Source organism: Mesoplodon bidens (assembly GCF_964165515.1).
Source record: "Mesoplodon bidens genome assembly, chromosome: 2".
In the NCBI taxonomy this organism is placed as follows: Eukaryota; Metazoa; Chordata; class Mammalia; order Artiodactyla; family Ziphiidae; genus Mesoplodon; species Mesoplodon bidens.
The window spans coordinates 26,703,186-26,729,004 of record NC_138177.1 but is presented as its reverse complement, the minus strand read 5'-3'; the positions used below and the strand labels follow the sequence as shown (position 1 = coordinate 26,729,004).

Sequence of the window (25,819 nt, the reverse complement as noted above, 5' to 3'; positions counted from 1 at the left end):
TACCAAACCATTTTTTAGTTAAGCTTCAAGAAAAACGAAATTAAATGAAATAGCAAAACACAGATCGGTAATTACTTATTGTTTATTCTCCTCTTACAAAAAGACACTTGGAACAAATAAATATAAAATGGTATATGTCTTGTTTAGCAATGGGCAAATGTAAGTTTTCTTGGCATTCTCCACAGGAATAAACTAACGAAGTTTTCAAAAGTACACTCATCCTATCCACCTCCCACCTTCTTCTATAAAGCAGTCAATTCTACAATTTTTAACAATGGATTCTCAAAATAAGTAATTTAAGACTGACTCAGGGACTAAGACATCTGAATCAAGTTAAAAATATATGTGTAATATGATGCTGCCCAGAAACCTCTAATTCAACTAATAAATATTATTACAGTTTTTCATTTTTTTATAATTTGTATGACTAAAGAGTCTGTTCTGTTCAAAGCTGCATGGCAAATAAAATAAACAGAAAGCAGAGTACAATATATACACTTTTCTGTCCTAAGAGAAATCATTAAGTACTGGTATATTTAACATACAGTGAACATGCCATGTATTTTCTTAAAGCCAACAAAATCCTGATTTCCTATACCTTGAAGGTGATGTAGCAGAAAGCAAACAAATACCCAAATCATTTGTGACCAGATTTAGCTAATAAAATTAGCTAAGAAAACAATATACACAACAACACACCAGAGTCTGAGTAAAGATGAATATCCAACTGTATTTGTTTCACTAAAATTTATCTTCAGGCTAATACCGGAAGAGTTTTGCTAATACTTACAATTAAATGTTCTTCTTTAATGATTTATGTATCAAGTGGAAATATGTACAATAGCTGTTTCAAACCAGAAAAAAAGGGGGTAATTCTTTTCCCCTGCCCTTTAAATAAAATATTTTTTTAAATCCATTTAAAGTAATTTCTTACTTGGTGCTTTATAACCACTTGCTACTTTATGGAGACCATTTTAAAAGGCAGAAAAGAATATAAAATGTTTAAAGGTTCACCATCAAAATAACCAAATGGATTTCAAATTTACTTTTGTAAACTTTCTGTACTACCTAGATCTTGTACTAATTAATTACACTTTACTAGATACCCTGTAATGTTAAAAACATGAATCTTTTTTTTTTTTTTTTTTTTTTTTTTTTTGGCCATGCTGCACGGCTTGCTAGATCTTAGGTCCCTGACCAGGGATTGAACCCAGGCCCTTGGCAGTGAAAGTGTGGAGTCCTAACCATTGGACTGCCAGGGAATTCCCAAAAACATGAATTTAAAAAGGAAAAACTGGCTTTCAGATTTTAAAATAAGCCCCTTCCTCCTCCACAGCTACCCTTCAAATATTTGAAGCAGAAAATTAATCTGGCTGCTTTAGAGGCTGATGTAATTTTTGCTTAAAACAATCCACATTAACACTTTAAACTTTTTAGGACCAATATCAAATTCAATATCCAAAATATTTATTCACTCTGAGGGTGCGTGGAAGGTGGAAGTAAAAAACGTCAGTACAAATAGAACCACACATAAGAAAAAGCACCTAAAGATGGAGGAGAGACAGCTCTGACATCCTGTCAGTGGCAAACCATGATTGTGTGTTTCCATGGACATAACACCTTAAGTTATCCAAAAACCTAGTTTATTTGTTTCTATGTCTGAAACTTTCTTTAAACTTCAAAAGCCAATTAAAATTTAGGAGGGTAATTTTTTTTTAAATTTCTGGGTACAGATCATTTGAGATCAATTTCCTAGGAGGCAAGTCATGACTCTCCAGAAGTGTGAATAAACATCAAAAAACCCAAGGTAAAGAGCCACTACATCAACGTGAACAATTAGGAATCGTATGAAAGTCACAAGGTGTTACGATTCACTGATTTAAAGTAACTTCCTCGTGGTAGAAGATAGCGTTTCATGATAGATACAGGTTATGGCCACTGCTTCTGAGAGATACACACATCACCCCCTACTGGTGAGACCCCACTTTGTGACAATTTAGAAATCTGAATTTAACTCCAGAAGATATAAATTTCTGGAATATGAATTTGAAGACAGAGAGTACAACAGCAGTTGAGTGGAAACTGCCTGCGACACTCTTTTATTTATTTATTTTTCCTTTAAGGCTACAGAAAATCTGCACATAACAAGGCAATTAATTCTCATAATAAAAATACCCCCTCCAAAATAGCCCCAAGGTCTCCAGTCAGATTCCACGGTCAGTATATGTTGTAATAAATTCTATTCCACAGGTGTACATTCTTTTGAGTCTGCAGGGTTAGGATCAATTCTTTCTGGAAATATTAGCTTTTCACAAACTGCCTCCTTTATCGGCAAATACTGTGATATTTCATTAGGTTCCGTGAAGAGGGAAGGTGAAACATGCTAGGAAATACATAAATCATATTAGCATATATTAAGTTACTGCACTGATAGTTTTGAAAATGCATTATACATGCATTCCTAAAGCATGCCAATTTTAAAATGAGATGCCATATATATATACACATATATATAAGGAGCATCATCAGGTGTTCCTAATAATACCAGGTGTCTCTTGTTACTGACTCAGCTCTGTTACTAGATGGTTTCCTCAAAGATCATAGGAATATATGATTTATAATGCTCCCATAAATGTCCTAAGAATTTAATACATCTTAATCCAATCCCTTTTTCCTGTTATTTTTGTACCTTGAAAGCACTAGCCTTCAGTTAGATGCCAATATGTGGTCTACAAGAGACTCTATATAACTTTTCTAACCTATGTATATTCTATATATAGACAGAAATAAGCACTAAGAGTGAATAAAAAATATCAAGTTAGCAGGAAGGTATCACTTTTTAAACAACCCATTATCAAATGCTATAGACTTGTAGAAGACCTTTACAAGTTCCAGGGGAGCAAAAAAAAAGCAGGGGAAATTACGCCCCCAAAAGTAAGTCATGGAAAGAACATCCTATTGCAGCTCCACCACCAACTAGCTGTGCGACTTGGAGTCACACCTCTGGGTCTCAGTTTTTCCAAAATAAAATGTGGAAATTGGATTGGATGATGGTTAAGGTACCTAACAACTCTAACTGTAGTTGAGATAAGTTCCAGAAAAAATACGCTCCAATAGCATTTCTCCTATAGAGTCCTATTAGGTAAATGAATGGATTTAGGGATGTAGATTTGGTGGATGGGTGGGGCATGGGGGAATACCATACTTAAAATAAAACATTAAAATTTAACTTCTAAGAACTGATATTTAAATACTGTACCATTAAATTAGCAATTTTGCTCTCTCGTGATGTATATTCTCGTAACATGTAGGTCTTGTCAGCCTATGTTTAAAAATCAAAAAAATTGCAATAAATTTATTTATATTGATTAACAAAATCCTTTCTATTAAACAGAACTGCCCACATTTTAGAACAGGTTGTGAAAGTACCATTAAGTCTGATAAGAACATCTACTTCTACAGTGAGATAACCAATTCAAGAATTCTGAATTATTAATTCCAATCTCTACAAATCACATTAATATCTGATACACACATGTAAACAGATTTAATTATCATGTAAGAAAAACACAAGCAAAGGTTTTACTTTGAAAGAAAATGTGTATGTTTGTAAATGAGATATGCAAGAGATTTTAATTTACTTCAAGTTTGGAACTACATCTTTTCCTTAAGCTATATTACCATCTACCTACATAACTGTGGCTACTCTTATGTTCCCCCAAAAAAAGTTTAAACAAGTTTTATTCTTTCCCATTTCTAAAAAATTCTTATCAAGTTGTTTATTTACAGCCACTTTTTTGGTACTTCAGTTTTCCCATTTAAGACTTTTTAAAGTGAGGTTTTAGAAAGCAATTTATTACAATTTGTTTTTTTGGTAAAACATTATTTAATAAAAGAAAAATCACAAGATTATGCTCCCTTAAAGTTTCAATCTTTTATATCAACAAAACAGATTAATGCTCATTGTTAAAAAAAATCAAATACTATAAACGTATAGAGTATAAATCATCAGCAATCACAACCTCTACAGATAACACTATCCTTAACATTTAGAAATCTCTACATAAAATCTTATATAGATTCATACTTGCATCTTAAAAGTCAACATTAATACGCACATCTTTCCAAATCAGTTAAACAACTTTCTGCCATTAATTTTAATGGTTGCATATTTTTCTACTATATGGACTGTAAAAAATTAATAAACAGAAACCTCAATTAAATAGATTTGGGAGACTAGAATGGGGAGCTCTCATACCCAGCAACCATAGCAGAGTCCAACAGAAGAAAGAAAGACTCCTCTTATTTCCTGGCAAGGACTCAACCAATGGAAAGTCATGGATTCTCTGTTTACTATAGCACTCCCATTTTCCTTTTCCTCTCTATAAAAGCCTTCTCCTTCCCTTGCCGTGTGGGGACTTGCACATGGCTCACCATGGTTACAGACCTGCATTGCAATTTTCTGCTGATCCCGAATAATTCCAACTTTGCTGGAGAAATATCTGGCAGTCTATTTGTTGCAGGCCAACAGGATATAAATGGCCATTTAATCAATGCTCATTCAATGGGCATTATAGCGCCTTCCTTCTTTCCTTTTAGCTATTATAAACAATAGCATTGCCATGAATATTTATATATGTACAACTCTATACAGCTGCCTGATTAATATTTGTGGGTTACTGTATGTAAGAATCTTTTGAGGATAAATTCTGAAGAAAAATCAATATTGTTGAGTTAAAGTATTTCTAAAAATTTAGATTTCTGAGGGAGTAAAGTATAGCTTATTTTTAGTACTTTACTATCACTTTTAAAAAGAAAAAGATCCATCACAGTGACCATATTATTTCAAAAGAAAAAGAAAGTGCAGGATTTAGGAAAATACCAATCCAATCACATCTTACTGGGCTTAAATTCCAGTTCTGCCACCTATTAACTGTATAACTCTGGGCAAGTTACTTAATCTCTCTTTGCCTTAGTTGCCTCAGCTGTAAAACAGAGATAATAATAGCATCTATTTCATAGGGTTGTTAGGAGAGTTAACAATTACTACGATTACCCTGACTGATACTGCTGGTTTCTTCTCTCATTCGTCATTCTATATGATCACAAATATGACGTTAAAAATTCATTCAAAAAGGATAGGCTGCTATAAAGCTACAAGAAGAATTTTCATGACTCAATATAAGCCTCCCCCCTACATTCTTCACTTATTTTTTTAAAAACTTCGTATGTTAACAGTTCCTTGAAATGGAGCACAGAGCTTTCAAATATTAAAACAACTATCAAAATAATTGTATAATAATTTCTGGAGGCCATGAAATTGGTATTTCTAATATCAGGACATTACATAAACAACACATTACATAAACACTACAAAAAAAGTAAGAGTTAAGGGACAGTTTTCTTAAACGGATTAAGTTTAAGAGGTTTTTAAAAAGCATCGGACTCCCCTTCACCAGGGAGTGTCTTTTGGAAAACATGTTCAACTTGTAGAACTTTTGGAAAAGAAGATTTAATGTTTCGATAACTGTGCAGTCAATAGTGAATATGACACACCCAATCTTAAAGGTTAGACAAATAGCCATATAATATAAAGCATTACTGAATTTCAAAGTGTCAGACTGACGATGTAACAACACGAACAAGCCCAATGTCAATTAGTACTTTCATTAAATGAGAATAGATACCTCATGGTAAAGTCTTGTGTCATTCATCCTAATAAGCACCCCATCAATTCTCAAGAAAAACCGCAACAGCAAGAAAAAGCTAGAAGGCATTACTCTCTGGAAAAGAAAAACGTAAAAAGTATTTTAATGAAAATTGAATATTTGATTACTTTGCTGAAAGAAAAAAACATTTTTAAGGCATCGAAGGAAGGCTGAATGAGCCCTATATAAAACTCTCTGAACTAGAGGTTCTTTGCCCTAGCGCCAACCAAGGCTCAAAACCTTGTTTATACTATGTAACATACTGGTTTCAGTTTCCTACAATAGAAAAATATTTTTTCTAGGTCAAAAGATAATGAGGTTAAAAAGATTTAAAACTCACCTAAATAATGTGAAAAAATAATTGTACTTATAGTAAATGTCAATACCAGTAATATCAAAATGAAAGAACAACCTAATTCTTTGCTGCTACTCATCTTTTATTAACTTTACATAAAGACAAGAGGGCTTTAATGGTATGCTCTAATTCAGTGCAACCAATTAAGTACTATTTCATACTGCCAAAGTCTGGTTTATGAGATCATTATAACACGTTCTTAACATCTATGATCTGTGTCACATCCATGTATTTCTATTTTCCAAGTATTACCACTGAAGAAAGTCAGAGTTAGTGGAGAGTGGGTCCTGGTGGCAGGGAGGGAGGGGGTGGATGAGGTGTGGGGTCTTCAGGTCTTTCAAAAGAATATACCTCATGGAGTGCTGTCAGAAACATGGCTACCTTTGTCTCTCCCCTTCAATCTACAGCCAGCAAAACATCCACAACTCAACAAGGGTATACCTCTGCCCAACTCAACAGGACACTGGAGAATTCCACACATCTGTACATCTAAAGGTGGGTGGACTGGAACACATGGAGGAGGCGGAACCAAGGGAACAGTGAAGTCAGTGCCTGCAATCCCAGCCCTATGACCGAGACGGATGAGCCCACAGCTTCAGAAAATCCAGTAGCAGCAGGAGAACCAGCACACATGACTTTGGTCTCCCAACTGTGGGAGCGCCCGTGGCCACAGGTAACTGGGAAGCAGTGGCAGTGGGGCCTGGGACCCTGACCCTCCCACAGCCCTGGCCCCCCATCCACAGTAGCAGAACCCTTATGACACTCAACATGGTGGAGGAGCCTGCACAACCCTGCTCCCCTCCAATTATCCTCCTCTTCCCACAGCAGAGCCTGTGTCTCAGGGGATCCCAGACACACGGGAAGAGCCTACCATCCTCATGACATAGCAGCTCCGGCAGAAGCAAAGCAGCAACTACCCCAGAGGCACAAGAAGTGACAAAGAAGGCATGGAGCCACACCTCTTACAAAGACAGTGGAGGCTGGAAAGTGCCAATTCTCAAAAATAACCAGAGGTAGCACAGATAAGAGAAACCAGAAACTTGTGTTACAGCACCACCTACCAAAAAACAAAAGAAAGCACTCTCACTTCTAACCTGTCATTTAACTTCAAATGCACAAGCAGAGGAACATTTCATCGAGCACCATGAAGAACCACAGTAATACTATACAACAAAAAGAAAATGACAAATCTCCAGAAACCAAACTTAAAAGTCACAGAATATTTCAATCTAACTGATAGAGAATTCAAAGTAGCTATCATGAAGAAACTGAACGAGATACAAGAAAACTCAGAAAGGCAGTTTAATGAGCTCAGAAATAAAATTAATGAGCAGAAGGAATACTTTACCAAGAAGACTGAAACTCTAAAGGACCAAACAGAAATTCTGGAGCTGAAGAATTCAATAAACAATATGAAGAATGCTATTAGAAGACATTGGAAATAGAGCACAGCATATGGAAGAGAGTATTAGTGAGCTCAATGGTAGAAATCTAGAGATGATACAAGTAGAAAAGGAAAGAGAAATAAGATATTTTAAAAATGAGAAAATTCTACAAGAGCTCTGTGATTCTTTTAGGAAGGGCAACATTAGGATAATGGGTATCTTAAAGTAAGAGAGGGAGAAGGGAGCAGAGAGATTATTTAAAGAAAGAACAGCAGAGAACTTCCCAAACCTAGAGAAGGAACTGGACATACAAGTCCATGAAGCTCAGAGAACACCTAACCATCTCAATGCAAAAGACCTTCTCCAAGACATAATATTAAAACTGTTGAAAGTCAATGATAAAGAAAGGATTTTAAAGACAGCCATGGAAAAAAGGATAGTAACTACAAAGGATCTCCCATTAGGCTATCAGCAGATCTCTCAGCAGAAACCCTACATGCCAATAGGGAGTGGAATGACATTCTCAAAATATTGAAAGACAAAAATTGTCACCCAAGAATACTCTATCCAGCAAAGTTGTCATTCAGATATAAAGGAGAAATACTTTCCCAGACAAACAAATGATGAGGAAGTTCATCAACACTAGACCTGCCTTATAAGAGATGTTAAAAGGAGCTCTTTTACTAGAAACAAAACAGCAAAAATACACAAAGCTTTGAGCAAGGTGATAAATAGACAGAACCAGAGAACTGCAACTGTTTATCAGAATAGGTTTTAAAGAAAGCAGAAAAATAACTATCGCTATCTCAGTTTGGTAACAAACTCACAATATGAAAAAGGATAATTTGAGACAACAAAAACATAAAAAGAGAAGAGGAAAAGGACAGAATTTATACAGGTAAAAGAAGGTGAGATGCTATCGGCAGGAAAAGGACTATTTTCTCTAGGAGAGGTTTAATAAAAGCCTCAGGGTAACCACAAAACATAAACATAGAGCAGAGATACGGAACAAAAAGAAGAGGATATTGAGAAAGGTATCATAGAAAATCACCAAAACAAAATGGCAAACAGAAACACAGGGAAAAACAATAGAAATATAGAGCAACCAGAACACAACCCTATCTGATAAGAGCACTAGAAGCAAGCATCTTTTGTTCCAATGAGGTGACTCTGGGTGGGCTCCTGGATGGGAGCTGGTACCCAGAAAGGCCAAGCCATGATTATAAGCTTGGAATTTCCAGGCCCACCTCCACTCTCCAGAGAAGGGAGAGGGGCTAGAAATGGAATTACTGATTGATCATGCCTATGTGAAAAAGCCTCCATAAAATTCCAATGGCATGCGATTCAAAGAGCTTCCAGGCTGGTGGGCACACCCACATACTGGAAGGACCATGCACCCCTACTCCACAGGGACAGATGCTCCTAGGCTTAGGACCTTCCCAGACTTCGCCCTATGTATCTCTTCATCCGTATTCTTTAACACAGCAGTCCCCAACCTTTTGGCACCAGGGACCAGTTTCGTGGAAGACAATTCTTCCATGGACTGGTGCGGGGGGGGTGGTGGTTTGGGGATGGTTCAAGTGCATTACATTTATAATGCACTTTATTTCTATTATCATTACATTGTAATAGATAATTAAATAATTATACAGCTCACCATAATGCAGGATCAGTGGGAGCCCTGAGCTTGTTCTCACTTGCCACTCCCTGGTAGGGTTTTGATTTGAGTCTGCAAGCAATTGATTTATTATGGTCTCTGGGCAGTCAGACCTCTCTGCTAATGATAATCTGTATTTGCAGCCTCTCCCCAGCACTAGCATCATCGCCTCAGCTCGATTCCCAGGCACCACATTCCTGGTTTCTCACCTACATCCATATTTACCAGCCTAATCTTTGCTTCTATAGGAAAGAACTTCATTTTTCCATAACCTATTGCCTCTAAGCCAGAAATTATGGCATTTATTTTATTTACAGCAATATCTGTTACATTCTGAGAAAGAAACCAAACCAGAAAGGAAGTTCACTATTCTAATGAAATCCTTCCAGGCATTCTTAAAATGAAACCCTATCACATAACTTTTTAAAAGTTACACTAGGTAAGAAGAAAGCATTTTAAGATGATGTTACGTTTCAGTTTGAGACTTACTATTTACTCTGATACACACATAATACATTTATGCCCATACCCTTTCCAACTCCTTCAGCTGCAAAAGACACATGCTCCCTACATACCGACCCACTTGTATACCCTGTAGACTATCTACCCACTTGGATACAAATGCACATCCAGAGATGCAAACTCATAATGAACATTCAACATAGTCAATTCCGTAGGTAGGTAGACAAGTGAAAGGTACATGACTGGATGAGCTGGAGAAGGAACAAATCTAAATGACAAGAGATAAACTGGGGGAAAGTTATAGGTGAACAAGGAACAATCATCTAATGCTAGAATAATGACATATGTTACATGGTACAAAGAAAACTTTGTCACTAATTAGTGTCACAACCTTAGATAGACTAACTTTTTGGGCCTCATCTATAGAGGCTAGACTAAATGATTCTCTAAAAATTCATTACAATTCCAAAATCCTACGATTCTACAGAAAAACTCAGCTTAAAACACACTTATTGCTGCTTTTGACTTATTGTTTTCATTCTTTATTATTATTTAAATCACAGTATCCATAGTCATGCTCCAAGAACAATGTTTGATGTTGGGGCCCTTGTCTTTGGCAGTCGTTATGATAAGTGCTATAATAGAGGGGTTAAAAAAAAAAAAGTAAAAAGGGCTTCCCTGGTGGCGCAGTGGTTGAGACTCTGCCTGCCGATGCAGGGGACACGGGTTCGTGCCCCGGTCCGGGAAGATCCCATATGCCGCGGAGGGGCTGGGCCTGTGAGCCATGGCCGCTGAGCCTGCGCGTCCGGAGCCTGTGCTCCGCAACAGGAGAGGCCACAACAGTGAGAGGCCCGCGTACCGCAAAAAAAAAAAAAAAAAAAAAGAAAAGTACCATATAGGAGTATGGTAAAGGGATATTTGACTCTGCCTAGGGGAGCTGTGGAAGGCCTTACAGAGGAGGTGACATTTTAGCTGGATCTTAAGGATAAGGCATTTAATAAAAAGTTTCAGTTGAAGTTTCTCTGGAAAGTGTTAGAAACCCAATTATAACCTAATAGTAAACAAATAGGGGGTCTATTTATTATTCTTTTTTTGCATGTTCCACCAATAACACTGTTAATGGAAGTAGTCTGTCCTCCGCTGGTAGAAAAGAATACAAAAAAAAAAAAAAGAGGGAATTAACACTTGTCATTTCTGTTTTCCACTTCTATGCTGGAGACTAAAGTGTATTTTAATGGGGCACTGAAATTCTGACACGTGGGTGACTTTTTAAAGTGACATCCAGGGGCTTCCCTGGTGACGCAGTGGTTAGGGATGCACCTGCCAATGCAGGGGACATGGGTTCGAGCCCTGGCCCGATAAGATCCCACCTGCCACAGAGCAACTAAGCCTGTGCACCACAACTACTGAAGCCCACGTGTCTAGAGCCCGTTCTCCGCAACAAGAGAAGCCACCGCAATGAGAAGCCCACGCACCACAACGAAGAGTAGCCCCTGCTCGACGCAACTACAGAAAGCCTGCGTTCAGCAACAAAGACCCAATGCAGCCAAAGATAAAAAAAATAAAATAATTAAAAAATAAATAAATAGAAATAAAATAAAATGACATCCACTGTGCTGTCTGCAGATCCTTTCAATTATCATTTTTAATTCAGAAATGTGAAAGCTGAGTCACAGTTTTCATTTAAATTAAATAATAAACAAACAGCAAAGTAGCCAGACAGGTCTACAAAAAAAATGATTTGCTAAAGTCCTAACAATATACAAAATATACAGAATACAATATATAAAATATGTAAGATTTCGTGAATTTTATGATGGATATTAATAAGATGTATTCTAGACCCAAGTGAAACTTTGACATCACGTTAAGATGGTATGATTTCAAGTTAGTCTTGTATTTCTGACCAATGATAAAAATGGAAGAAGTTAATTTTAAACACATTCACAATACTCACAATTTTCACACTCAGGCTTGAAACTCCATGATCATGAAGTTCATCCTCAAACAGGAGAACTTCTTCAAAAAACTTAATCTGTTCTCTGGCTTTCAATTTCTCTGTATCTATATGATCTGTTGTAGGTACAACCTAAAAGAAAAAATATAAGAAGGGGTACATAAAAAAAAAATTTAGACAGCTTTCCTACCAGTATTTTCTGCATAGCCAGAGCACCCGGTTCTAAATTTGGGTGTTATCAGTAGACACGAAAAACGAGATACATGCCTTGTCCCTGAAAAACCTAAGATATCTGATATTATAGCTTCACAACACAGAGAGTCAAAATTCATCATCTTTCATATGAAAATCATTAAATAGAACACATTAAAATCAAGTGCTCTGTTGTGACTATGAGAAAATTAACCATCTGAAAATTAGTCAATGTGATGAACTACTACTATCATAGAAGTTCAAAGCAGTTTTGTGCCGTAAAAGTCTACTTTTACAACATTTATTTGGAACTTAAAAAAATTTTTTCCCATTAGAATGATGGTATGTATTTTAGATCCCCAAATCTACAAACAAAGGTGTTTTAAATACTGAGGTAAATAAGAACTTTTAGAGAAATTCTAAGGGACACTCATAGCATTCCAAAGGGCTTTAGAGGATACCGGCTATTTTTTCAAAGTATTATTTTGTAGCCCCCGGACACAAACATACATAACCCAACAAAAGCACCAACAATCTCCAGGCAGGTCACGTCAGTAGCTCACTAAATCCAAGGGTCTCCTAACAGTAACATGAAAGTATGATTTGTGATACCATTCTTTACTACATTCAATTTCACTCAAAATGTTCAGCTTTTCAATACTTTGACATAGTTGTATCATAAATAAACACAACAATGCCTGTCAAACCATAAGAATTCAGTAAATGGTAGCTATTATTTTACTTTACTTGGTAGCTATGACTAGGTCATTTGTTTGACTCATGCATAGAATTAAGAAATGAAGAGCAGTTTCAGAAAACTGGACAAGAATTAGAAAAATATGATACAGATGTCCAAGAGATTACATAGATTTTGTGGGAAAATGATCTTAGGGAGTATTAAGGGATGCAGAGGGAGAAAAGGCTGCTATGAAAGAAACTAGCAGTTTGTATGTGATTCCCAAGAGGTGAAAAAAATGTCCATAGTTCTTCCATGTTTACCTACAGATAACATTTTAGCCCTCTGCAATTTTATTCCAATATGTGTCTACAGCAGACATGAGACCACACGTGAAGGTGAAATTCGGAGTGGGGAGGGAACGTGAGTGATAGGGATAGGGCAGCATATAATCAGTCCCTTGCATCACTTGCATGTTTGTGATCTATTTAAGACCAATGTTGGTGCCTTTAGGATTCCCTAAGAGCATAAAACTTTAGTTACTATTAAATAAACACAACTTCTAAATTCCTTACTTTTCAATTAGTTTTAGTTCAAAGGAACACATTTGAAAATCCTCCTTATAGATACATCGGACTTCCAAAAAAATTAATCATTCCATGAATTTTCTCATTAGTAAATGGCTACTTCACTAATATTTCATATATGCCTTCAGTAAATGACTGGTGAACATGTATCCATCAGTTTTGCCATTTACTTGTTCTTATAAAATGTTTGAAAAAGAAAGACAAAAAATAATTAGATAACACATGGATTAGGGAAATTCAATATTTTAACTTATCTATATACTATCTTCTTCATTCATAAGGACAAATATGTTTAAAACTTTGTATTTCTCTGCCTTTTCTCTTCCTCAACTCCACTTATCTCCTCCCTGAACTCAAGCATCTGAAAAGAAAAGGTAAAACAGCTACAGTTAAGACATATGGAACATTTTTGGCTTCTGGTATTGTCAAAATAAGTAACCTGGACAAACCCTCTTGCTGAAGACAATTTAAAAAGCTGGATGAAAAAACAAAAACTTCTGAAAAGCATTATATGGTCAAGGCACTAAAGAATGACTGGACTGATATCTGGAAGAGGACTGGAGCCCAGAAAAGTGAAAGTGAGCCTACAGTTTTCCAGCTTTGGCCTTGAGGCATCAGCAATGACTGGACAGAGGAGAGGCTGAGCTCTGCTGGCGCCATAATTGCTCAGTATTCACTAAAGGCAGAGGCCTTGGAGAATTCCTTGCCCTGCTCCCAATTTTGGGATGACATCTCAAAGTGCTACACTGGCTGCACAGCTTCTTATATTACACACCCAGTAAACCTCAAACTCCGGCCCCATACCAGAGGTTAGCAAACTAAGACTTCCAGGCCAGTGTGGGCCGCCACCTATTTTTGTATGAACTGCAAGCTGAGAATCCTTTTTACATTTTTCAAATGCCTGGGGGAAATTTTTTCTTAAGAATATTTCATGTCACATAAAAATTATATGAAATTCAAATTTCCATGTCCATAAATAAAATTTTACTGAGAAACAGCTATACCCATTCGTTTGCATATTGTCTGTTTGCTTTCGACTACAGCAGCACAGCTGAGTAACTGCAACATAAACTCTATGGTCCTCAAAGCCTGCAATACTTACTATCTGGTCCTTTACAGAAACAGTTTGCAAATCTATGCCCTTGACTATGAATGCCCTCAACTGCCCACCAGAAATAAACAAAAATCCTCTGTGGAGGAAAAACAGGATTCAAAGAAAAATAAGAAGGCATATTAGGGGTCTAGACACCATAAATCGGAACCAACAGAAATAACAAGACAATAAAAGACACTGGGGACTCTAGGTGTTGAAAATATGAGGCCCAAGCTGTAAAACAACAATGCACACTACTTTCAAGGAAATAAAAGCTAAGGTTGAAAATTTCAAAAGATACTAGGAAATATTTTTTTAAAAGAACTATGATCGGGAAGGGTCCTGCTTGGGGGTGCTCACAATGTTCTATTTCTTTTCCTGGGTGGTTACATTTTACAATTCATTAAACTCTACCTTCATGTTTTATGGACTTTTCTAAGTTATTCCACAATTTTTAAAAAGCTTAAAAAACATACGGAGCACTACAAATATTCTTGATACATTACAAGAAAAATAAGTCCTGGTCACATCTTTCAAGTGGAACCTCCCTCACATCAGATGGAGGCTCATAATAAGGAAATTACTTGACATAAATATTTTTAAATTTATCATATAAAGTTAATTAACAGCAAATGCTAAGAACCCTATGTTAAATTCCCTTTTTAAAAACTGCTGAAAGTAGTGTGTGTGTGTGTGTGTGCGTGTGTGTGTGTGTGTGTCCATCCCATTAGGAACATACAGTGAAACTGCTATGTTTTACAATGATTTTTCTTTTTTTAAAAAATGGAGATATAACTCCCATACTATACAATTTACCCTTTTAAAGTGTACAATTCAGTGGTGTTTAGTATATTCACAAGACTGTGCAGTAACCACTATTATCTAATCCAGAACATAACATCACCCCAAAAAGAAACCACCATACCCATTAGTAGTCAATCTCCATTCCCCACGTCCCCCAGCCCCTGGAAGCCAATACTCTAATTTCTGTTTCTATAGATTTGTTTGTTCAGCAAATCATTCTGGAATCATATACATGTACCCTTGTGTCTGGCTTCTTTCACTTAGCATACTGTTTCCAAGGTTGTAGCATGTATCAGTGTTTCATTCCTTTTTCAGGACTAAATAATATTCCACTGTCTAGATATACCAGTTCTGTTTATCCACTGATGAACATCTGGGTGTTTTTCACATTTTAGCTATTATGAGTAATGCAGCTATGCATATTCATGTATAGGTTTTTATGTGGATATATAGTTTTCAATTCTCTTGAGTGTATACCTAGGAGTGGAATTGCTGGGTTACGTGGCAATCATGTTTAACTTTTTTTCTAATTGCTGGCAAAAAAAAAAAAAGGCATAACAAGAAATCTACCATCTTAACCATATTTAAGTGTACAGTTCAGTAGTGTAAATTATATTCACATTGTTGTAAGATGGATCTCTAAAACTTTTTCATCTTGCAAAACTAAAACAGTATCAGAATTGTTAACCCATACCTCTGAGGAAAACAACTATCAACAAGCATACAGTACTCATATGCAGTTCTTTTTGCCTTTTGTCTTATACACTCCATTCATTTCCAACGTTTATGTCAACACATTCCTGCCCTAAAGTTACTTTTAAAAGCTCAAGATATTAAAGATGATATACAAATGGCCAACAAGCATAGTGATGTTCAACATCACCAGTCATTAGGGAAATGCAAATCAAAACCTCTCATACACTGCTCGTGGGAATGTAAAATGGTACAGCCACTATGGAAGACAGTACAGGGGTTCCTCCAAAAATTAAAAATAGGATTACCATATGATCCAGCAATTCCACTTCTGGGTATATACCCCCCTAAAAAATGAAAGCAGAACTTTGAAGAGATATTTGCACACCTATGTTCACAGCAGCACTATTCACAATAGCCAAGAGGTAGAAGCAACCCAAATGTTCACTGACAAATGAATGGAAAAACAAAATGTGGTATATACATACAATGGAATATTACTCAGCCCTAAAAAGGATGGGAGGTCTGACACATGCCACAACATGGATGAACCCTGAGGACATTATGCTAAGTGACATAAGCCAGTCACAAAAAGACAAATAATGTATGATTCCACTTATATGAGGCATCTAGAATAGTCAAATTCACAGAAAGTAGAAAGGTGACTGCCAGGTGCTGGGAGAAGGAAGAAATGGGGAGTTGCTGTTCAATAGGTATAGCGTTTCAGTTTTTCAAGAGGAAGAAGTTCTGGAGATTAGTTGCACAACAACATGAATATACTTAACAGTATTTAATACACTTACAAATAACTAATATAGTAGATTTTATGTTACATATTTTTTTACCACAATGAAAAACAAGGAAAAAAGAAAGCTCAAGATACTGAATCACACTAAGTTGGGCAAATGTTCCAATGTGCTTTAAAAAAAAAAAAAGCTTTTTTAAATGCATGAACACTAAGCATGTTTTATTCCTAAAAAGCAGTATCAATAGAAGGGGCAGTCTTCTACTTATATTTTCCTGCATATTCAATTTATTTATTTAATAAGAAAGAAGAAAACAGCCAAACGTTGATAGGTTACTATAGGCCAGGTACATATTAGGCATTTGACCTGTTTTCACATAACATTCTCATACCACTATCTGAGAGAAGTGCCTATGGTAGCCCAGACAACAAATGACAAGGCTGGATATGAATCCAGCCAGGTCAGTACAACTCTGTGACTGGCTCTCTCCTCTTACACCATGCTACAACTCAGAGTAATAGGTTTAACAACCTAAAGAGTGAGAAAACATTAAACACACACACACACACACACACACATACACACACACCCCAACAGGCCCCAGCAACTAAAAACCAAGAATTTAAGGGCAAAGGAAAGGCTTCATTCTAATGCCTCATTCTCTGATATTCTTACTGTACACATAAAATACCTTCTCCCACACAGGCAAACACTTCCTATACATACCAGGGCTTCTGAATAGTGTTTTAAGGAAGAGCTGAAGGATTAAATAATTTAAAATCTCAAATAATATTACAGGTCAAAAAATCCTTAGGTATTAAAACAAAGTTAAAAGTAAAAAATGTTCCTATGAAAGTGATCTTCCACATATAACAAATGTGCTTAACAAGAAGCTCTAACATCGGTGTTATGTTACTAAGAGACACATACTTTAAGATCTTGAACCCATTTCTTCGTCTACAAAATAAGGATAAAAATGCCTACCCTACAAGACTATTTTGAGAAGTAAGCAACAAAGTCCTAACAATTTTACCTGGAAAATAGTCACTCTATTTTTTAAGGCAATAAAGGAACACATTCATCAACTCTGTTTAGACCATAAAGCAAGGGTAAATACTATTTAGACAATACAGCTACTTTTACTCTTGGTATTTCAATAATATTAACTTAGTTGCCTTGACATTTGAGATATGATATTACCATAATAATAGCAACTGCCATTTATTAAGATCTTATTGTGTTAACAGACACTGTGCCACAAACACCTAATACATGTTATCTTATTTACTACCTCACAACTGATATTACCCCTAGTTTACCAAAGTGAGAACTACGGCTTAGCAAAGATTAAATTGCTTTTCCAAGCTGTAAAGTGACGGTGCTGGGATTTGAACTCAGGTTTGCCAAAGCCTGAGCTCCTTACCACTAGGGAGTGGTTGATCACGTTGACATTTGTCAGCAACACCTTAGAACAAATTACATGACAGGCTGAAGTGCCAATAAAGGGTACTGAGCACATGTCTTTCACCTCCTACTACTCTCTCACTCCCTGTCTCTACTGCTGTGGATCTTGCTCCTTGATCACAGCTAATGCTACTTCATAGCCTCCAGGAGGCTTTTGTAAGTCAGCTCACAAAGTCAGTCATCATCATTGCATTGGGTTAAAACAAGCTCTCGTTTCCTCACTCCTTGAAATGAGATATCAAAAGGCCTACACAATTTGCAAAGTTTTGCAATCAGGAGTGAAAAGAGAGAATATTAATCTATGAAGTATTAATGGACTAGAAAAACCTTCCTCCACCATTAGACTGTAATGGAAGGATTTTTTTGTCTGTTCCCTGCAGTATCCATGGCTCTATGTAGCTAAGCTCCCAATATGAGGCCTACCAATTCCACCTTCCTGGTGTCATTTATCACAAAGTGAATCTCTTCTTAAGCAGGGCTTACACAGATGCAACTTAACATTAATATAGAGATTTAGAATTCATTGAGAACTTTCCCGTAGATTATCTTATATCTGCTGTGAGGTAGATATTTCTGTTTATCCAATTTACTGATAAAACAAAACCAGTCAGATTAAATAACTTGCCCGAAGTCACACCAGGTTCACATATAGTGTAGGCAAAACAATAATCCAAGCTGTCGGACCAAAATTTCTATCTGCCCACATATCCGTTCATCTGTAAAACTGTAAGCTACTAGCTAGCAGGTTCTGTCTAAATCACCTAATACATTACACCAAGAACAGACACATTTTAATGCTTCTTGAGAGCAATAATGGTAACATCAAGGCAGTCTGCCATTGCTACCAACCACATTTTTAGCAAAAATTGTTCCACTATGGCTTTCTTTTATTTTGTGCTGATAATCAACAAGCAAAATCCCTTTACATTAGGTTCTGAAGCCTCGCACAATAGAAAGTAAAGTAGCAGCATAAAATAACCCCTTACTAGAAAGTTCTAACACTGAAATTGTCCAAGGCAATCAATGACTCATAAAAGCAAAAAATAAGATTTACCTTTAGCTTAAGTGATTCTCCAAGTAACGTTCCCTTATAATCTGTTGTATAGGTCCAGTCATACGGCTTGATAACCTCCTTAGAGTGTTCACCCTCCGTCCTCAAACACCAAAACGAGAAGGGTCAGTCAGTGATGTAGAATATAGACCATCTGTCTTCATTTATCACACCAAATTACATTCTACAGGTAATATAAAATACCCTACTGAATACATATACTTGTCATAATTCACTAATACAAGATCTGTCTTAGTTTTTCTGCACATTTATTGTTATTTAACTTGTCATGTACTGATAATGTAGTCTCTCCAATTAATCTGTACACTGCCTGAGGACATGGTTTCAAGGCTTATACTTTTTTCAAAGAACCTAGTACATAACAGGCACAAAGTAAATAACTGCTGATTTGATTATGAAAGAAAATACATTTTTCCTAATTTCAATGCTCCTCACATTTTCAACGCAAATCATAAGTAAACATTGTTCTTCAAAAATAGGAACATTAAAGTACACAGTGTAATGCCTCTTCACTAAAGAACACTGAAAGCTCAAAAAAGTAAACCCTACATAGCTCAGCTCAACTGTAATTCAATTTAATTCAAGAAGTATTCAAGAGTGGGGTAATTAATCTCCATTTTATGGATGAGAAAAATGAACTCTAGAATGATTCAACTATCAGATTTAATAATAGTACTAGCCATTCTAATAAAATACACATATCACAACTGAATATTTTTTCAACTCTTTTCTTTTTTGTTTAACCCATAACTACCCAGATTCCCACCTGCTTTCCTGCCACTCTTCAGCGCAGGCTACTTTAAGCATTCCCTGGTAGTTGTTCACACATCTTAATGCATCTGTAGCATTGAACTCGATCCCAAAGCCAGAGCCATGCTGGATTCTTAAAACGTTGTCTCCAAACATCATTTCAGGGAGAGATGGCATATGCAATTCATCAGCTAACCTATGTATAACCAAAAGTCAGCAGGATTATTTTATATCACTGTTGGCACTTTTGCTGCCTTCTGATCCCCACAGAATACCTTCTACTCCTAAACAAGTTAAATAATACATGATTTAATAAAATGATATATTTGTAAAGTCTATAAATGGTTTCATCATCCATTCTCTCTGTGTATATCTTTTTGGCACTGTATTAGGTAGTGGGCTAAATTAGATAATAAACAAATATACAAATAAATACACAATATAATGTCAGCTAGTAACAAGTGATATATAAAAGTTAAAGCAAGGTGATGGGGGAAGCACTGTTTTAGGTAGGATGATCACAGATCACATCTGAGACAGTTGAATTTGAGCCTCAAAACTACCCTGTGAGCTAAGAAAGGCTCAGAGAGTTTAAGCAGCTAACTCAAATCACAGAGCCAGTTAAGTGGTAACACCAGGCCTATTTCCATTATATTAGACTGCTTTATAAAGACGTGGACCTCATCTAGCTAGCCTCATTACATAAGAAAGTTTTATTAGACATACTATAAGACCAGGATCACAAATTATTAACCCACAGATGTGTTTTGATTAGCCTACACATATATTTTTTAATATTTGAAATAACTGGCAAAATTATTGAGGTGCCAATAAAAATTGAGAGATTTTTGAGAAATCTGGACTTCTAGTTTCTCTTAAAAAAAAACACTTGGCAACATTGGACCTGTATTTCCACGTGACACCAACTGGCTGGAGCTGAGTGGAGGTTGCCCCCTTCAAGTGGGGCATAGACTCTCTGGTTCACCGGTCTCCTTGGCCCTTTAAAAGCTGAGTCTGTGACCCCTGTTATAAAGACTTTTAAGTGGCTACTCATTACTTCTGAAAAAAGTAGGTCAATGTATAGGTTACCATGCCTTATGACTCCAACCCCTGAGTTACAACCAGGACTGTCAATTTAGGGATGAAAGTTTGGCTTCTTAACCAAAGGCAATTATCTATGGGCTGGCAGGAACCCCTGAATTTTAGCCTGAGAACTCTGCCCGATACACTCATACTGAATTGAATAACGGCCACTTAAACTTACTCTGATCCCCCTTTTTATAAGTCTGAATGACAGTTAAATGAAGCACAGACCAAGAGACATGGCATGACACAGAACCATGTGGTAGAGAAGAGGGGAGAGTGAAATTTTTAAGTAATAGCAAGAGAAGCAGATAGAGCAAAGTAGAGACTGAGAAATAAGGGTGACAAGAAGATTAGAGACATCTATAGTTGGGGCCACAAGAACTGCTGTTCATTTTCTGAGCTAATTCCTGTGTTTAGTTATTTCCTCATGTATTATTAAATTCTCATCACTTGAGGCAACACGGGGGTGGGGAGTGGACGGGAGTCTCCGTTCCTTGCAACCTGAAAGCACAACTAACACAGAGGTTCCATGGAAGTGATTTTCTGGTTATCTTATGTACCAATTTTTTTCTGTTAATATTGATTTTGGAAAATTTTCAAAATGTATTGTACACTTCTCTTTGTTTTTAAACAAAACATATAAAATGTTATTTTACCTTTTCTTGCTGACCAGAGATCATCATATTTAACAATCTTGTAAGACAATGTCCTCAAGTTCAATTGAGTGTGTATACCTCTCGCTACTCTAGATTGTAGGTATCTGCCCCTGAAGCACCCTCATCCCTTTTTATTTGGTTTCTTATCTATCACAGGATGGAAAAGCAAACAATCATACTCCTTAAAATTGCATAATGAATAAAAAGAGAACATGAAAAATGCTAACAATTCATTTATTAGGGCAAAGTGACTATATGGAACTCTTTTCCTTCCTTACATTTCCAATATGGTTACAATTATAAAGTATGCAATAGGGTCAAAAGTGTAAATATGCTCTGAATGAAGTTCTAACGGATCCTGAACAAAGCACAGAATTTTAGTGCAAGTGTTCTATGATAGCTACTTTAGCAGAACCGAAGGCTTTCTTTTCTTTTTTCTTTTTTAAGACTTCTGGATTTTTGAACAGCTACATAGTTATACTTGTTAGGTAAAGTAAAATAATGCTATATTAACGAATATATTCTTACATAAAACTAACAAAGGATCTATGCATATCCCAAGACCACAATTACTCTCTTTCCAACTGCTTTAAATTTCCAATCAGACACACCAATCAAGTCATGTATATATATTAAAAACAAACAAGCAAAAACCCCTGCATAAACAAATTAAAATACTTAAGCCTTAAATGGAAAAAATATTGATTCTTATTATAAACATCTACTTCATCAAAGCCCCACCACTTTCAAGAATAAAGATGGGTTCTAATTCCACCATGACTGCCCAGGAGAGGACTTAATGCACCACAGTCCCCTGTTTCCATAAGCTTCCTATCTCTGGTGAACTTTTTGTTCTTACACAACAATTATATTAATTTTGGCTATGAAGAAAAGATAGCAATTAAAGATCCTGTTTCTTGTAGGAAAACACCTTCACCAGTAAAATTCTCTACTTGTTGCAAGCTTTAAAAAAAAGCAAAAGCACCCACTGAGGGAAACAAGCACTTGCTCACTTGATTTTCAGAAGAACTATATCAATTTACATTCCACCCTGGGGCAAAAATTAAGAAAAAAGTACCAAGAACTTAATCAAATTTATATTCTTTGACCCAAAATATCAGCTTTGGGAAATCTGTAATATAGAAATAATCCCCAATGTAGGAAAAAAAAATTATACACATTAATACTCATAATCATCTTATTTTTAATAGAAAAAGAAATACTCTAATTATAAAGAAATAAATGGTTATGTAAACTATAGTATATCCATATGATGAAATATTATGGAATCATTAAAAATACTTAAAGGGAGAATATAATGGAGAAAAATGCTTATGATACAATTGTAAAGAAAAAAAACAGGCACACTGCATGTTTATTTTATCTGTGTTTATGTATATGTGCACATATCAGTGATCCAAACTTTTAAGTTGCACATCTTTAGTATGATATCTAATAACATTAATTTTTCATCATAAATTTAAGTGAAATTTATTCTTTTGTTATTAGGAAATAGAAAATATTAAATACTAGAGAGATCAACACTCCCATGCAAATGTCCATAGACATATGAATGGAGAGAGAAAATGTGGTTTAAAAAAAAGAAACAGGGCTTCCCTGGTGGCGCAGTGGTTGAGAGTCTGCCTGCCGATGCAGGGGACACGGGTTCGGGCCCCGGTCCGGGAAGATTCCACATGCCGCGGAGCGGCTGGGCCCGTGAGCCATGGCCGCTGAGCCTGCGCGTCCGGAGCCTGTGCCCCACAACGGGAGAGGCCACAACAATGACAGGCCCGCGTACCGCAAAAAAAAAAAAGAAACAGAAAACAAAAAAATACGAAAAGAAAATGTGTTTTATACGTACAATGGAATACTATGCAGCCTTTAAAAAGAAGGAAATTCTGCAGTTTGTGACAACATGGATGAAACCTGAGGACATTATGCTAAGTAAAATAAACCAGTCAAGTAGTAAAGTTTTAACTACCTTACTGGATAACGCATACCAAATATGAACTAATATAAGATGTGATTCTTTGGATTTTTTCCAACACATCTGGAAAAATCTGGTAGTCCTATGAAATATTCCAGTCATATATGTAAAAGAATCACTGCCACTAACTTACACTTCTTCAAATGTCCTAAATTCCGAGTATCTTAAACACAGGCCAAACACAGAGTATCTTAACCTCATTTCTAATGTCAAGCTTCACCATTAACAAATAGGTAGGACCATTTATAAGGCAAGGAAGACAGGAAGCCTCTATAGGATTATGATGCCTTAATTCATTAAAGGAAGTATCGTTAATCCAAAGTTTCCCCTAATTCATTTATATAGCACCCAAGAGATTTCTATACCCTAGGGCAAGGCATCACAGAAAAATTTAGGATAGGAGCAGATAAACCTTTCTTTTGTCATAAGGAAAAAGGACCAAGTATACTCAGGCAGAGCTGTTTTAGAAATAATAAACAAGGAGATTAAAGATCTGGAATTTGATTCCCTTAGAACTCTCCATGCATCCAGCACCTCTTAGGGAGTCTGTAAGGAAATTATATGGGTAACCACAATTTGAAGCTGACTGCTTTATATACCACAATTATATATATGGTGCAATATGTAACAGAGAAAGTTATATGGAGAGGAAAACTCAGAGAGTAACTCAGTCTGTGGTGGGATGAAGGGAATTTTTTCCCTTTCTTTTCTGTATTTTCTCAATTTTTCTTAGTGACTCTGCAAGAATGTTACTTTTTTTTTTTTTTTTTTCAATTAGGAAGCTAAACATCCTTTCATGACTCTCCTCTCTTCCCTGGTCACTTCCCTCTGCCTAAATCTTAAAATGTTAGTGCTCCCTAGGGTTCCATCTCATGACCTCTTCCTTGTCTTCTGGATAACTTCTAGATGATCTTAATTCACTCCCAAGGCCCCAGGTATCAACTATAAGCTGATGATTCCCAAACCTAAATCCATGGACAAGTCATCTTTTTTAAGCTCCAAAATAAACGCCTAAGACACCTCCACTTTATAACCCACACACAACTCATATTTCAGCAAAACTAAACTCATCCTCTATCCAACACCTGCCCCCAATCTGCTCCTCCTCCTGGGTTTCTCACCTTGTCCAACGGCAATGAAATCTTGCCAAGGGTATAGATTCCTCCTTCTTCCTTCCTCCTCCTATCAAGTGGCCATCAAATTCAGGCACTTAATCTTCTAAAACCTCTCCTCTCTCCCCTTCTAACTGGTTTCCTTACCCAGTCCTGCAGCCCACCAATCCATCCTCCACATCACCTCCAGAGAAATCTTTCAGAGTGTACATCTGATAATGTCGATCCTTTGTATAAAATGGCACCCGGTGGTAGTCAGATAAAATTCAAAACTCCTGAGCCTGGCATAAAAGTTCTCTCAGTGGTATCTCCACTGCCCAGGGGCCTACCTGCCTCTGGCTTCTCACTACAGTACTCCCCCTTTGATACCTCACACTCCAATCACATAGAAACAGTCCTTCATGGCTCCCACTCTCTCTGACCCACCGGCTTGCCACGTGCCCCCGGACCCCGCCCCCGCCCCGCCCCCGATTTTGTCAAGATTCAGTTCAGGCAGCACAAACGCATCACAGCTGTCACTCTCCCTGGCCTTCCGGCTTTACACATGCCCCCCAGCCCCACCCCATCCCACCGACTTTATCAAGATTCAGTTCAGGCATCCCAATTTCCCGGATACCTTGTTCCCTTAAACAATCTCAAATAACCCTGCATATACACCTATATCAATTCACACTGTATTATAATTGTCTCTCTCACAAGACTGTGAATTCCTCGAGGCAGAGGCTGTCTTTCATCTTCTGTATCTCACGTGCCTGGCACGGCACCTGACATGCTAAAAACCAAGCATATATATCATCCCCGTTATCAACCCCTGAGAAAACAGGTCATAGCCACCCAGAAAGAAATAGTCTAAAGGTGGCGCAGGCTGCGGCAGGTAGAGACCTACGGGAGGGGAAAGTCCACCGTAACAATCATGCTCTGCTCAAACCCAGGCGGAGTGACAATTTCACGAAGGCAGCGCCTGGCGGCCCGAACCGAAGGACAGGAGGTGGCGACAGGAATATTTCCTGGTGTTGTCAATTCAAAGGTCCCGTCCGGAGGGACCCGAGCCTCCGCCCCCCAGAGAAGGGCTGGGGCTCCGCCGAGCTCGCCCTGCCTCCCGCCCAGGCCCAGCTCCCCGGCTCGCGCCCGAATCCCAGCCCCGGAGCCTCACTTCTCCACATCCGCTGACTTCATGATGTGGGTCTTGGACGCCGTCAGCTTCCAGGGCCCAAAGGAGAAGTCCTGGTGGCTGCTCTGGAAGCCGTGGATCATCATGGCCGCGGCGGGGCTCGCGTGGGCCACACGGAACAGGCTGGAGCAGCGGCAGCAGCGGCGGCGGCGGCCGACACCGGTCCCTCCGCCTCCCCCCGACCCAGCCCCCTCGGCTTCCGAGCC

At 37.3% G+C, this 25,819-nt stretch overlaps 1 protein-coding gene across 1 annotated transcript; it reads right to left on the bottom strand.

Moving 5' to 3' along the window:
- On the bottom strand, nucleotides 1-25,819 carry TIPRL (TOR signaling pathway regulator). Its single transcript, XM_081221053.1, has 7 exons — nucleotides 25,596-25,819; nucleotides 19,618-19,797; nucleotides 18,834-18,933; nucleotides 11,525-11,656; nucleotides 5,688-5,783; nucleotides 3,260-3,322; nucleotides 1-2,383 (listed from the first exon to the last, which is right to left on the bottom strand). Exons 1-7 carry the CDS (start codon nucleotides 25,697-25,699, stop codon nucleotides 2,240-2,242), a joined length of 819 nt encoding a protein of 272 aa, XP_081077179.1. The 5' UTR covers nucleotides 25,700-25,819; the 3' UTR covers nucleotides 1-2,239.

Bases quoted from the DNA above. Each gene is read 5' to 3' on its own strand.
- TIPRL (XM_081221053.1), bottom strand. From the start codon at position 25,699: ATGATGATCCACGGCTTCCAGAGCAGCCACCAGGACTTCTCCTTTGGG. The intron at 5,784-11,524 runs GTGAGTATTGTG...TTTCTTTTCCAG, and splicing joins CAAGCCTGAGTGTGAAAATT to AGAGTAATGCCTTCTAGCTT. The intron at 3,323-5,687 runs GTATCTATTCTC...TTTTAAACATAG, and splicing joins ACACAAGACTTTACCATGAG to GCTGACAAGACCTACATGTT.